The sequence below is a fragment of the Gymnoscopelus braueri genome, assembly GCF_963280865.1.
Source record: "Gymnoscopelus braueri genome assembly, chromosome: 17".
NCBI classification, from domain to species: domain Eukaryota; kingdom Metazoa; phylum Chordata; class Actinopteri; order Myctophiformes; family Myctophidae; genus Gymnoscopelus; species Gymnoscopelus braueri.
Genome location: NC_137617.1, coordinates 9818727 through 9833726, shown reverse-complemented (window position 1 = coordinate 9833726; position 15000 = coordinate 9818727). Strand labels below are relative to the sequence as shown.

Below are 15000 nucleotides of genomic sequence, written 5' to 3'. Positions count from 1 at the left end.
CATTCTCTTCTTTGTACCTTCATTTTCCTGCCAAAAAGCTCCTGTCTAACCCACTGGGCGCGTGGACACCGCTTTTTCCCGCTCCCATGTTAATGAATGACCGGCCACGCACAGACGCGTAGTTGCGTACCGATTTTTTCCCCAGCTCCAGGTTTTTCCACGTGCATTCTCATTGAAACGCATTGACCAGATGTCCCACTATGGTCAGGTTTGGCGAGAACAGGGGTGCCCGCTGGCCTAGCGGCCCAGGCCCATACCACCTATAGGCTCTAGTCGCGGGTTCGAATCCCATTCCCGACGACCTTTGCTGCGTGTCACTCCCAGTCCCTCTCCCTGTTTCCTGTCCATCTCCACCATCTACTATCAATAAAGGCAGAAAAAGACCCAAAATAATCTTTAAAAAAGAAAATAAAAAAGTTTGGCGAGAACAGTCGTGCACAATAAAAAGTGTGAGCGTCGCTTTTTTTGGTGCATGGGTTCCCAGCGTCACGTCTTGCGTCTTTGTGATGTCATTATAGTTTAACAACAATGATCATGATAGATATGGAATCTAATCACTAATGCTATTTCTGACGAGGTCATGTAGCCTATAAGTCCATTTCCAGTACCATGGCCATGTCACCTTGACACAGAACTCATATCTCTAATGACTGAGGTTTTATTGACATGTTCTTACAACAAACTGATACAAGACGCCTCAATAACTCATTCAATGGGCTGAGATGACCCTTCCCTCTGGACAATCGGGTTCTCGTGGACTGATAACGACACGGCTCTTCCGAAGATGACATCATCCCGACCTTACCTAGCCAGTGACCAGAAGGCTTTGCCGACTCTCTGCCACGTGTTGATAAGACTATGGGAGGGAGGGCTTAAAACGGTCTATTATAAATATGTGCATCATTGATGATTCAGAGAGAATATTTTACCATCCAGTAACACTGATGTCCTCTCTCTCTCTCTGTGCAAGATCTTATTTAATATACTCTTAAAAATCAAGTCGTATATGTGTTGTTCCTGTGTGAGGTTTCTACCAGGTCATGTCAGTCAGGTGGTTTATTTAACTTCTGGAAGTGAAGTCAGTTTTACTTTATTTTATTGGACAGCTGTACTGTATGTGGTGTCAGAACTTCTGAAGATGGCATTATATAATGTCTGCACTCCACTACAAGTCCCAATCAGATGCATGTATTAATCATAGAGGGAAGTCATGTGAATTGCTGTCTGCTTATTATACATTCACAAAATTTACGCATTTTGTTAAAAATGGACCACGCCTGCAAACTTTAGAAGCCATGCAATCTTAGCCAATCAGGATGGAATATGAAAAATCTGAAAGACCTGTTTGGTTTAATGACTATAGAGATACTGTGTACCGATTCGCGTGATGTTTGGATAAAATCTGTAGGAGTAACGTCAAAAAATATTGTTTTGCAAAATACGGCCTCCTGGTGGCGCTATAACAGGCCCATGTGAAAAATGTGGGCAGAGGTTTTGCTCTGCATGCAGGGAGTGTGTGTGCACAGTTTCACGTTGATTGGGCAAACGGTGCCAGAGATTATCTGCTCACAGACAGACTGACACACACACGCACGAACGGACACACACACACACGCGCGGACAGGGGGGACGGACGGACGGACTGACGGGCGGACGGACGGACGGATGGACTGACGGGCGGACGGACGGACAGACTGACGGACAAAACGGACAGACATGGTGCAAAATGGCCTTTGTAAAATGATTACATTACTGGGCATTACAGCTAGCCTGATTATCAGCCTGAAGCTGCGTGGAGCTTCAGTCTGAAATTGTCTGCAATGTCCGCGATTACCAGGGGGAGGGGATTCAAATTTCCCTAAACCAATCACAAGAGATCCACGGATCCGCCCACATCTGACGTCATCACACAGCTTGTTTTAGCAGATATTCGCTGATTGGCTTGTCGTTAGACCACCCCCACCTCTGACTCTGATTTGACAGATTTTTCTTCGATCGTGAAAAGCCACTGGCTCACATTTCAACACCAGACCAAGAGGAGCTCACTCAGAGAGTGGGCGGGGTCTATGGTCAGGAACCAGGCTACATTACAGCCCCTCTGTCTGTTTACTGGAGCTGAAAGCAACACCAATGTCCTGCAATCAACATCATTATCATTGTAACAATGTTCTATGCAACTGTTACTACTACTGTCTGCTATCACCACTACGGTAGTTCTACTCCAGCCAACCTTGTGTTTGAACTTGTTGGAGTTCTTGTTTTCCTTCTTGTTGAGGTCTATGAAGTAGTGAGTGATCCTGTCCCGTCCCTTGGTGTCCATGTCCCAGCAGATCTTGAAGGAGTCACACGTGATGTTACCGATCTTGATGTTCTGAGGCACTGGCAAGTCGTCTAACTCCCCGATCCCACTGTCTGCTGACATGGTACCTGATATAGGGAGGGAGAGAGAGAGAGAGAGAGAGAAAGAGAGAGAGAGAGAGAGAGCAAGAGAGAGAGAGAGAGAGAGAGAGAGAGAGAGGGGTTAAGTATAGATATTTGAGATGGTTATTTCAAATAATAGTAGTCAAGCACAGTGTAGTTTTACTGTTTTTATTATTATTGTATGCTTAAAGGTAGGGTAAGTGATTTTCTTTGGTTAAAATAAGTGTTAAATAGTTCTATATCTAATAGTACTCATTGCTATAGAGTGTTTGTTCAGTAAAAGGAGTCTCCTTGTCTCTCCAGCTCTTTATAAAACAGAAAATGCATTTTCGTTTCAGTTTCAGTTTCATTTCCAATTTTATCCAATCAGGATATAGATTAAACAAGGGAAATTGGAAGTGATGACACTAAGAAATGAAGCTTAACACTGACACTGTAGTTAGTATGGCGAAGTAGGGCATTATTTAGAAAAAAACAGAGGTAAAAAATGGATGGCCAATTCTTTTATTATTAATGTCCATGTCCATTTTGGCCCCTGGTGGTCCCCAGGCCTGACGTTGAGAACCAGTGCTCTAACGTATAAAAACAGGCATGTATATATATATATTCATGATAATCTGAGACAACCTTTGGGTTTCTGCTCGAAAGATTTGGACCGAGCAACATGGACACAGCTACCAGCAGAGTTCATGTACATATATACATACATATATGTACATATATACTGTACATACACGCATCCACACACATGCACACTCACCCACCCACACCCACCCACAAACACACACACACACGCTTTACTCTTATTAATGTCACCGTATAAGTGACCTATTCCTAAAGGCAAGTTAGATGGCCCTTTGCTAGAGGGTGTGTGTGTGTGTGTGTGTGTGTGTGTGTGTTAGGGGTTAGTTGCAGTAATGTTGTGGGTCAGTTGGTTAACGTGGATGGATATTAAGTGACAGTCTTCTCTTCTCTTCTCTTCTCTTCTCTTCTCTTCTCTTCTCTTCTCTTCTCTTCTCTTCTCTTCTTCTCTCTTTGTGCGTGTGTTCACAGGGCAGACTGTGCAGTCTGTGCACATGATCTGTACACACGTGCGTGCGTGCGTGCGTGGGTGCGTGCGTGCGTGCGTGCGTGCGTCAGAGTTCAGTGTGACCCTTTTTGCATATGAACCCATGTCAAATCTCAGCCTACGCTGACCATTACTGCGGCGATGATCGCACGCACGCACGCACACACGCGCACATGCACACACGCGCACACACACACACACACGCGCGCGCGCGCACGCACGCACGCACGCACGCACGCACGCACGCACGCACGCACGCACGCACGCACGCACGCACGCACGCACGCACGCACGCACGCACGCACGCACGCACACACACACACACACACACACACACACACACACACACACACACACACACACACACACACACACACACTCAACCCCAGTACAAAGTATAGATACTCCTAAATATTTCTCAACTACAAGTTGCTCAGTTCAATTTTCTGTTTCTTTTTATATTGAGTTTAAGTACTGTACATCCTTTAAGGCACACCCTTTAAAAATACTGAAGTATTCAAAAGTAAAACTTAAACATTTTGTAAATCAGTAACAGCTCCTTAACTGATGGTCTTGTGCATCATTTCTATTATATAGAATATATCCGACAGGTAATCTAAATAGCTATCTATTTATTAGTACGGATCAGCAGTTAGCTCAGCCCACTGTGTCTGTCCGTGCCTCTGCAGTGCTGAAATGGTCAAATACTGTGTGTGTGTGTGTGTGTGTGTGTGTGTGTGTGTGTGTGTGTGTGTGTGTGTGTGTGTGTGTGTGTGTGTGTGTGTGTGTGTGTGTGCGCGTGTGCGTGTGTGTTTGTGAGAGAAAGAGAGTGCATGCTGTGTCCATATGCTCATGGACAAAGGTGTGAAAGTGTGACGTTTGCAGGTGTGTACAGTATGTGCGTGTATATACAATACATGCAAGTGTGTGCGTGCAGATAGCTGGACGTATTTGATTTCTGTGGCCCGTGGCAGCACACAAGCATGCAATTGGCAAGTGCAGGCTTGGATACTAATGAGACATGTGTGTGTGTGTGTGTGTGTGTGTGTGTGTGTGTGTGTGTGCCGGTGGTTCAGTTGCATTGTGGAGTGTGAACAGTTAATTAGTGAGTGTCAATGAGACTTACGCGGTTCTCTTCCTGTTCATTAACGAGGGAAGAGACAGAAAGCCTTTTAATGAAAGGGACCCCTATCCTGAGACGAGATCTTTCTCTTTCTCTTCGTTTCTCATCTTCTACCCTTTTCCCATCTTATTTTCTCCTCTCCTCTCCTCTCCTCTCCTCTCCTAGGAGAGGGGGAGAAGGGCATGAGAGGCGAAAATGAGCTGGGAAAAGGCCTAAATTGACCATTTAGGCATTTAGATAAAAGAGATAAAACATGACAGTAAATGGTTGCGTAAATAGAGTGCAGCAAAAATACTATTGACTGCTTCAAAGTAACTGGGATACCAGGTAAACATAAAACCTAGCATCTGTCTAAACAACATGCTATGTAAATAACATTCTTAGCTCCAAGCACACTTATTTAGACACGTCTGTCTAAATAGCATATGCAAACAAGTAATCAACATATACACCAGCACAGTATGTACTATTTTATAGTATTATACTTGTGTGTGTGTTATTGGCATTAACATACTCTACCTTACTGATTAATAACATCGAAACTTCCTAGATATTAAAAATCATACTGGCAAGACCACTTTGGTAGAGGTTTGGGTTGTGTAGTTACCTTGGCATGATGTACCTCCAAAGGTGGACAAGAAATCAAAAATAATTGCTAAGTGATTAGGAATTGATAATTCAAAATATGCTCCTCATTGATTTACAGTGTACGGTGAAACAGCTCTCAAAGTCACTCTTTTAGCACATAAAACGAATGCAAACAAAGATGATTCAGACAATATAGAGCATCACCAAACCCAGTACTGTTTGTTTTTTTAATACAAATGTCAACTTCCTGTTGATTGTGCAATTTTTATTATTAAGAAAACCCGGACTGGAAAGTTGACATTTTTATTAAAAAACATACAGTACTGGGTTTGGTGATGTTCTATTTTGTCTGGATCAGCTTTGTTTGTGTTCGTTTACATGTTAAATTGTGACTTTGAGAGCTGTTCCACCGTACAATGTAAGTCAACGAGGATCATATTTTGAATTATCAATTTCTAGTCAATGGAGCAATTATTTTAGATTTCTTGTCCTTTGGAGTTACATCATGGCAAGGTAAACTACACAACCCAAACCTCTACCAAAGTGATCTTGACCTTTAAACCAAACTTATGGGATGCAACGCATTCTTCATTTGTAAATTATTTATTTACGACGAGTGACACCACCGTGCGACAAAGCATAAATTAGATTTAAGACTAAATTAGATTTTTCCTTGAAATGGCTGCCAGCCTGCCAGCACATGAGAACCATACAAATAATGTGGACTTATTCTTAAGAGGATGAACGCAGACCAGAGCAGCAACCAAAAACAGAAATGCACCCTAATCTCACGTGCCCAATCTGCACAATACTGTATAATCTGAAGCAGAATATAGCATAATCTCACTGACTGCCAGGACCAGGGCATAATCTGTGGATTATTGTCTTCATTAATGGGAGCAGAGAGGCCAGGCCTGTGTGAAGAGCAGCGGTTGTCAACAAGTGGCTCAAAACCAAAAAGTGGGTCAATGAAAACACTTTATTTTAGACAGTATAGACTACACATTATGCACAAAAACCAGAGGACACACGAGCATAAGCGCACAGGCGCTGCTTTTCTTCTATGTTAATGAATGTGGCCGTTCTTACTGGCCGCACACGGACGTTCCGCTCGCGCACGTGAAGATTTTTTGCCCCTCTCTTAGATACATCATTCATTCAGACAGTAGACTATACATTAGACACTACATCCATGCAGACAGTAGACCATATAGAACCGGTCCTTTTGGTTACATTTGTCAGTTAGAAATGGATATAATAACAATGAGGATTTTAATGTTTAAAGCAACTTCACACCAAGCACTATAACTATATAGCTATTATAAATTGTTGTAGTTGTGGTGTGGACTCTGCCATCCACTTGAGTTAGAGTAAGTTCTTAAAACTATATCTCTGTAGATACAGTTATAGTTATAGTACTTGGTGTGAACGGCCTCTGCTGAGAACCATTCTGGTAAACATTAATTTATCAAACAATTGTGAAATGGATTGCATTTGTTCTGCTGGATTACAGCTATAGACTATAAATTAGACACTATATCCATTCAGACAGTAGACTGGAGACACAATTCAAACTTTACACTGAGTTTGTATAGATGACACATGTAAGAGTTGTGTGCAACTAGTGTGTACACATGGTAGATACTGCTCAAGCACATTGTCAAGATAAAACCAGATGAAAAAATCGAATCTATACAACGTGTAAGTTTAATGACTATAGACATACTGTGTACCGATTTGCGTAACGTTTGGATAAAACCTGTAGGAGTACTATCAAAAAAAGTTTTTTGCACAAATCGGCCTCCTGGTGGCGCTATAACAGGCCCATGTGAAAAAATTGGGGCAGAGGTTCTGAATGGCATCCATGGAGTGTGTGTGCACAGTTTCACAGCGACCATACTCTCGACATGGCTTTCGGCCTGGCAGAGACAATAACGGTTACAGCTAAAATCTAAAATGACAGATGCGTTCCCGGATAGAATGGCTTAATCTAGCTGTTGTATGTGTGACAATAAGAAAGATTGCACAACTACATCTATTTTATGACTAAAATATATCGATCGTTTACCATCAAGCTGTCAAAAACACACACAGAGCCTGTGTTTTTTTTCTCTATCCTGGCCAGCAGCTGTACTGCAGGGAGTGACCAGGACCTCCCGCTCAGCAAGATGTCACGTCAGGACTAAATGGAACACAGTGTGTTGACTCAAATAGCAATTTGTGGGCTTGTTTTGTTTGCAGGCACATAAAACAGACAGGAAATGGACACAGGGACCCCTCCAGCATTAATTTGACCAGTGTCCATTTAACGCTCCCATTTGGCCACTCTTGGTGATACAACACCACCCAAAAAAGGCTCTTTTATCCCACTAAGACTGGGAAAGCATCTGTCATTTTAGATTTGAACCACTTTAAAGGGTTAGTTTGGATTTTTGGACTTAAAGCTGTAGGAAATACTTGGCATGAATGTAGTGGTTGCAAAGGTATTAATTGATTGCCCGAGTCCCGTGGTCAGAGTTCTGGTCCGGTTCTGATGAATATTAAGTAGTTCCATGATTTGGTGGGGGCCGCTCATTAAAAATAAATGTATAAAAAAAACTAGCATCATTTGTATTGTTGACCTATTTCTACCATATAGTGCAGGTTTCGTTCAACTTCTACCCCTCTGTCCCATGTTACTATTTTTTGTGTCATATATTTTGTGGGTGAGTAGGCTGCCGCGGCGCAGTGATTCTGGACACAAAAAATAGTACCATGTGACAGAGGGGTCGAAGTTGAACGAAACCTGCACTATATGGTATAGGTCAACAATACAAATGACGCTAACCCTTTAACCATTATCTTATACTTTGGCTATTCAAACCGAACATTTGTAACTCAGTGCTACACAGATGTGTTCCCGGTTTTAACGGGTTAGGAGCCACCCACTCATTACCACTGGTGAAAAAAGTACTCACATGTTTTACTTTAAGTAAAAGTATCAATACTACAATATAGAAATACTATGTTACAAGTACAAGTCCGTAATTCAAAATGTACTTGAGTAAAAGTATATAAGTTGTTGAACTGATAATCGGCTGATTCGTTAACCAGATCCAAAGCCACTGTGAGAATATGCTTTAGGCTGTGTAAACCAACTATTGCCGTCTAGAGATTCTATGATGTCAAACTTGGGGGGGTTGGTTGTCTCCTTCTATGGGGATCTCCATATATGGGAAAGTTGGGATTAACTGGGTCACTAGAGGTCGGGACTGAATGAGTCATTCATCCCCTTATATAGGTTTCTGGGCATCCTGCCATGATTCCCCTTGCGGTGTTATCCATATATGGCTAATACTGGCAAATATGCCCTGAATGTTCTTTACATAAGTATTGGCATCAAAATGTACTTAATGTATCAAAAGTAAAAGTACTCATTATGCAGAATGTCCCGTTTCAAGTTTTCAAATGTATAAAAATCTTTTGAAAATAGCAGACCTACTTATATTATTGCTCCCTGTCACAAGCAACAGCTGTATATCTGTTAACATCTTTGAAAAAGTTGATATCATGCCCCTTTAAGGAACTGTAACAATTTGGCGTTCGTGGAATCATTGCTAGTACTCCTACTTCTTGCCATGATTGATGATGTCATTATGTCCTCCACTGTAATGACCAAATATGGACATCCATGACATCCTATGACATATGACTTCCTCCCATCACGGGGAGCTTAGTATAAAAGGAACGTGTAATATCTTATCGCCGCAACACACGCCATTGATCTAAATCCATTCCATCGTACAGTGAGTGGTAGGTGTGGGAATGCTGCGCTGGACAGTTCATCTGAAAGGAGGACGGAAGACGCACCGTGTTGCTGTTGCAGTGGAGCGCAAGGTGTACTCATTTGGAGGCTGCTACAACATGCTTCAACAATCAACGAGGCCAACGAGGAGCAGATGGAAGTGTATGTCCTCAACACAGTGTCTTTGGACTGGATGAAGTTAACCCCAGTGACATCTGGAAGAGGAGAACGTCCCTCTGAGGTTCCCTCCAGGCGTGTGGGCCACACAGCCGTGCTGGTAGAAGATGTGATCTACATATGGGGAGGGAATCCTTACTGCAACAGGCTTTATGCATTTGATGTGGACACCCACAGATGGTTGAAGACCAAGGTTTCTGGGGCCGTTCCAGAGGGGAGGTACAACCACTCAGCCTGTGTCTTGGGGAAGGCTGTGTACATCTATGGAGGCAAAAGCCAGCAGACTATCACTAATGACATCTACAAGCTGGACACCACCACTGGTCTGGACACCACTGGTCTGGACACCACCACTGGTCTGGTCTTCAATTAACGCCATGGGAACTCCACCACCTGCTTCACAGTGTCACTCTGCCAACATCATCGGGACAAAGATGTTTGTATTCGTGCGTCCGGGAGGACACAACGATATCAGTGTGTTTGACACAGAGACCAACTGCTGGCTGATTACGTCTTCTGCACAGCCTAGTCCAGAAAGACTACGGGTTCATTCAGCCTTTACCTACCATGGAGAGCTGTACATATTTTATGGCTTGGACAGTACCGTCGATGATCTGTGGAAATTCAACCCAGAGACCTTCTCCTGGAAGAAGGTTGAGCCCAAGGGGAAATGCTGGAAGAATGTTGACCCCAAGCGGAAACACCTGGACCAGTATGGGAGGGCTGCTATGTGCTGTTGCATGGTGGGAGATCGTATCATCCTCTTTGGAGGAGACAGAATCAGAGGCTCCACACAGAGACTAGGACTCGAGTCTAAGGCGAACAGGTCTGATGACCTGTTCGTCTTAGACTTGAGACCTAGTCTCGAGACGCTATGCAAGCTAGCAGTCATTAAGTACGGACTGGAGCAGTCGGAACTCCCACACAACCTCAGATGGGAACTGGTAGCCATGACAACCAACAACAACAGATGAAAAAGTTCCAGACAAGAGAACAAAAGGTCCGTGGACTAATGCATATCAAACTGGGGGTCCTTGAAATTAAAACGTGTGACAACCACTGCAATGAGTTGCGGGTATGTGTGTGCAACGCTATTCACTATCCTCACTCCTACAAGGTTATGTAAAGAAGGAAAGGACATCTATATTAGAAGGTTATTATAGTTAACGGAAACGAACGAAATAACGAAAACAAACATTTTAAAATTATCGTTAACTGACAAAAAACAAAACAATAACTAACTAACTGAAACTGTATTGTGTGTTTAGAAAACTAACTAAAACAAACTGAAATTATAGTAAAAATGCCCATTATTTTCGTTTTTCTTTATACTTGAGAAAAATGAGAATGAATTCGATTCATTTCCCCGACCAGTTTTATGGCAGTTGCAAGCACCGCGGCCGCGGGTCCTCTGATGTTGCTCGCCCCAAAACACAGTCGCGTGGGGTTGTGGTAACGGTTCAACATCGGGTCGTCAGACGCAATCAGGACCATCAAAAACAAAACATACGTGTTGTTGTCAGTAGGAATAAATAAGTCCCCGGGAGGAAGTGAGCTAAGAAAGGGGAGATGGTGCCCCCAGAGGCAAAAAACAAAGGGAATGGGTTCCAAGATTGGGGTTGGGGTTAGTGTTCGTTTTTCGGGGAACATAGGGCTGAGGGAACATAGGTACGCTCCCCCCAAAAACAGGGAGCACTGAAGCGCTATGCTCGGGCGCTTGGGAAGAGCAGCGCACCAGTGCATCTTTACCAATCCAATCCAATTTATTTATAGAGCACATTTAAAAACAACAGATTTGACCAAAGTGCTTTACAGAAAATGTCGAAGACACACAAGCAAGAGTACAAGAAACACAATAAAGCAGAGAGAATCATATAAGTAAAAAGAATAAAAAAACGAATAAACTCATAAAGTAGAAGCTCATGAAACACAAATAAAACTAGTAAAATACAAGTAAAACTCAAACTGGATTAAAAGCTTGGTAATAAAAAAAGTGTCTTCAAGGCCAGTCCACACCAATGCAACTCCTTGCAACTCCTTACAACTCCTTGCAACCATTATCTCCAAATGGCAGTTGCAAGTAGTTGCATTGGTGTGGAATGGCCTTAAAGGCATAGTTCACCCCAAAAATTACTTATTTTATAACAAATACACACCCCATGAAGCCTTGAATTCATGGAGATTTTTTTGTTTTTGTCGCATTCCTAAGCCAATAATTTGATGACCGGCGGAAAGATGCTTCAAAGTTGACACTTTGAGTCTCCTACCAGAGCCGCCGCTGCCGCTCATCAAATTATTGGCTTAGGAATGCGACAAAAACAAAAAAATCTCCATGAATTCAAGTCTCCATGGGGTGTGTAATCGATAGGAAAAAAAGTCAATTTGGGGGTGAACTATCCCTTTAAGAGGAGTTTTAAAAACAGAGAGTGAGGGGGCCAGCTTGACATGGAGGGGGAGTTCATTCCAGAGCTTTTGGGCAGCCACAGAGAAGGCTCAATCCCCCTGAGTATAAGCTTAGACCTGGGGACAACCAGCAGAAACAGTACCATAGAAATGCATGGCAGACAGCAGTGGTGGAAAAAGTACTCAAATGTGTAAAGTAAAAGTATCAATACTGCAATGTAGAAATACTCTGTTACAGTAAAAGTAAAAGTCTGGAATTAAAAATGCACTTGAGTAAAAGTACAAAAGTATTGGTATCAAAATATATTTAAAGTACCAAAAGTAGAAAGTACTCATTTTGCAGAATGTTTACGAATGTAAAAAATGTATAAAAAATCTTGCTACGCATCGCGACGCATTTTGAGCTTGTAGATCTGCTATTTTCAAACGGCCGAAATGTATATAGGGCTGAAGTGGTTAATATATGTTTTGTAATAAAATCTACAAAGTAACTAGTAACTAAAGTTTTCAAATAATTGCAGTGGAGTACAAGTACAATAATTGGCTCTGAGATGTAGTGGAGTAGAAGTAAAAGTATTGAAAACTGAAAACTTTTTTAGACTTTTTTTTGTTTTGTTTCCACTAGATGGTGTTCTTCGCTATCACATGAGTGACCATTTCATCCCCAGATGCACGCAGAACCAGGAGATCACGTGATCCAAGATGTACCACTCCATACATTTCTTGGTTAACGTATTTGGGAAATCTTCCGTACAGTTTCTCGCCTCCTGTGTTTTTCTATGTATTTTTAACGAGACATGCTATTTTCAACGGCCTATAACAAGCAGCCTTTCACTGTGCTTTGCGGAAGCACAGTGAAACCCCCCGTGATTAGCAACCATCAGGGGATCGATCATACTGGAGATAAATATTCTGTGACTACTTGAAAATCCATCTATTTATTTATTCTGGCAGTGAAAGAGTTAATAACTGTTAAAGTACTGTACAGCTACAAGATTGTTAAAGTACAGCTACAAGATTAGTAAAATGATAATGTCAATAGTACAGTAAGAGCATAAAACAGTCGTGCAACATCAACTGAATAATTCAAAATATGATAGTAAACTAGAAAAAGTGCTCCTCGGAGCACAGGTCTCCGCCAGGTCAGGTAGGTTAGTGTGGGCCAGCAATGTTCGGAATTCACCAATCAGGCTGGAATGTGAAAAATCGGACGGATCACTTGACTAAAGAGATAATATGTCCCGATTTGTTTGGACAACATTTGTCGGCCTCCTGGTTGCGCTATAATAGGGCAATGTAGAAAGGGTGGCATTTGTTCCTCAACGTTGTGCAAATATGTGTGCAAAGTTCCACCGCAATCGGATGCTGCGTTCATGATTGGAATTCTTGATTGGAATTCATGATTCGATTGGAATATCGATTTCTCATGTGATCTGTGAAATATAAAAGATTTTTTTAAATTATTTTATATTTCACAGATCACATGAGCAATCGTTAAGACCGAGTATTGCTAACAGTCTAGAATGGAATGGATACTGAAGAGCGTACAACACCATTCCTGGATAAAATCCCAACATAGCCTTCCTTACGGCATCTTTCTGTCTCTCTCTCAGCATTATCTGTCTCTAAATTGTTAGACACTTGTTTTGACACTTGCTTTGGCAATGCAAACATATGTTTTCTCATGCCAACAAATCTCCTTTGAATTGAATTGTCTCCCCTACACGGTTTCAGTGTCAGCTTACCTACTGTCTGTACATCTCCTACACTGTCTCCCTCTCAGCTTTCCTACTGTCTGTCTCTAATACACTGTCTCCCTCTCAGCCGTCCTACTATCTGTCTCTCCTACACTGTCCTACACTATTTCTGCATGAAAAAAATATATATATATACGGTATATATATATATATATATAAAACGCACTTCTCGATTATTCAATACATCGAATAATCGCTGAGAAAATCATCTATAGTTGCAGTAGTCAGTATAATAGTTGCATCAAACCACCGCTGCTCTCTCTGACCCTTATCCCTACCCTCTAAGCCCCCCCCCCCCCCCCGGTTTGAAGGAAAAGGGTGAAAAAAAGGATTATAATCTGTTCTGGATTAAACCACAGTGATAACTGTACAGTATCACTGTGCGTGTGCGCGTGCGCACGTGTGTGTGTGTGTGTTTCTGACATAGGATACATTTGAATGTTGGACATCAGTTGATTGAGGATGACATGTTGGTGGGAGTCAAATGTGGTTCCACATTGGAACTTTGAATCTCCCAAAGGAAGACGGGGATGGGATTGTATCTTTTTTGTGTTCATTTTCCTCATCCTCTCCTAGTCCTAAATCCATGTGGTCAGATGTGCACGGCACATTTCACACCAGATTACACAGAATACCAGGGACTATCAGGGACAAAACAAATTTAAAAAAGGGAACAATCCAGGTCATTGCTGCAAGCATGGAATCAATAGTAACTGTAATATACTTATTTGATTAATGGTAATTATAAGTTTGTACTGTAGCTAATTGTTGCGAGCCTAAATTCAGTGTAGGCTAAAACTGTGTGGGAAAAGTCATTTTTCAAAATGTCAGCATTGCAGAACCAGTTCAATTGGTTTTCAAAGCAGTGGACGTAGATTGGAGATAGCGAGACTACAGACTCTGCGTGTGTGTGTGTGTGTGTGTGTGTGTGTGTGTGTGTGTGTGTGTGTGTGTGTGTGTGTGTGTGTGTGTGTGTGTGTGTGTGTGTGTGTGTGCACACACGCGCGTGTGTGTAAATACATGTATAAATACACGCAGGAAAACAAAAGTAATAGAAGAGAACAGTACAGATGAGAGTGAGACAGTGTAGGATTGACAAACTTGTTTTATAAAGAGGGATGTGTTTGGAACAAGACAATAGAGAGAGAGAGAGAGAGAGAGAGAGAGAGAGAGAGAGAGAGAGAGAGAGAGAGAGAGAGAGAGAGAGAGAGAGAGAGAGAGAGAGAAGGCAGCAAGTGTAAAGGAAGGATGCAAAAAAGCAATACAACAAAGAAAGAACCCCGCTGTCCTCTCTGTTGTGCCCTCTCCCCCTCTCTCTCTCTCTCTCTCTCTCTCCCTCTCTCTCGATCATCCCTCCATCCTACCAGTGAAAAGAGGAGAGGGCGATCTCTGTTCATCCGTCACAGAGAGGTAATTAGCCACGGCTCTCTCCTGGACTGACCCTGGGTCTGCTCTCTGTGGTCACTAACACACCACACACAAGACAACGTCAGATAGAAGACTGACCAGGGTCTGCTCTCTGTGGTCGGCTGGTCGCTCACATCAGAGCCTTACATTAGAGAGTTCCGCCACTGAGGGGGCAGAAACAGCGTCAGTCACGTGGTTCATGTAAACTGGAAATAGTTACAAACACCCATGGACTCCAATGCATTCAATAGAAGGCTATGTAGAAGACCTG

At 42.4% G+C, this 15000-nt stretch overlaps 1 protein-coding gene across 1 annotated transcript in view; it reads right to left on the bottom strand.

The window, feature by feature from the left end:
- LOC308104937 (phytanoyl-CoA hydroxylase-interacting protein-like) overlaps positions 1 to 15000 on the bottom strand; it is a gene marked incomplete at both ends in the record, with an annotated part of 27063 nt that overhangs the window by 4922 nt on the left and 7141 nt on the right. The window contains one exon of the mRNA XM_080455576.1: positions 2231 to 2427. Within this exon, the coding sequence (XP_080311702.1) occupies positions 2231 to 2427 (197 nt within the window). The remainder of the gene's footprint in view (positions 1 to 2230; positions 2428 to 15000) is intronic.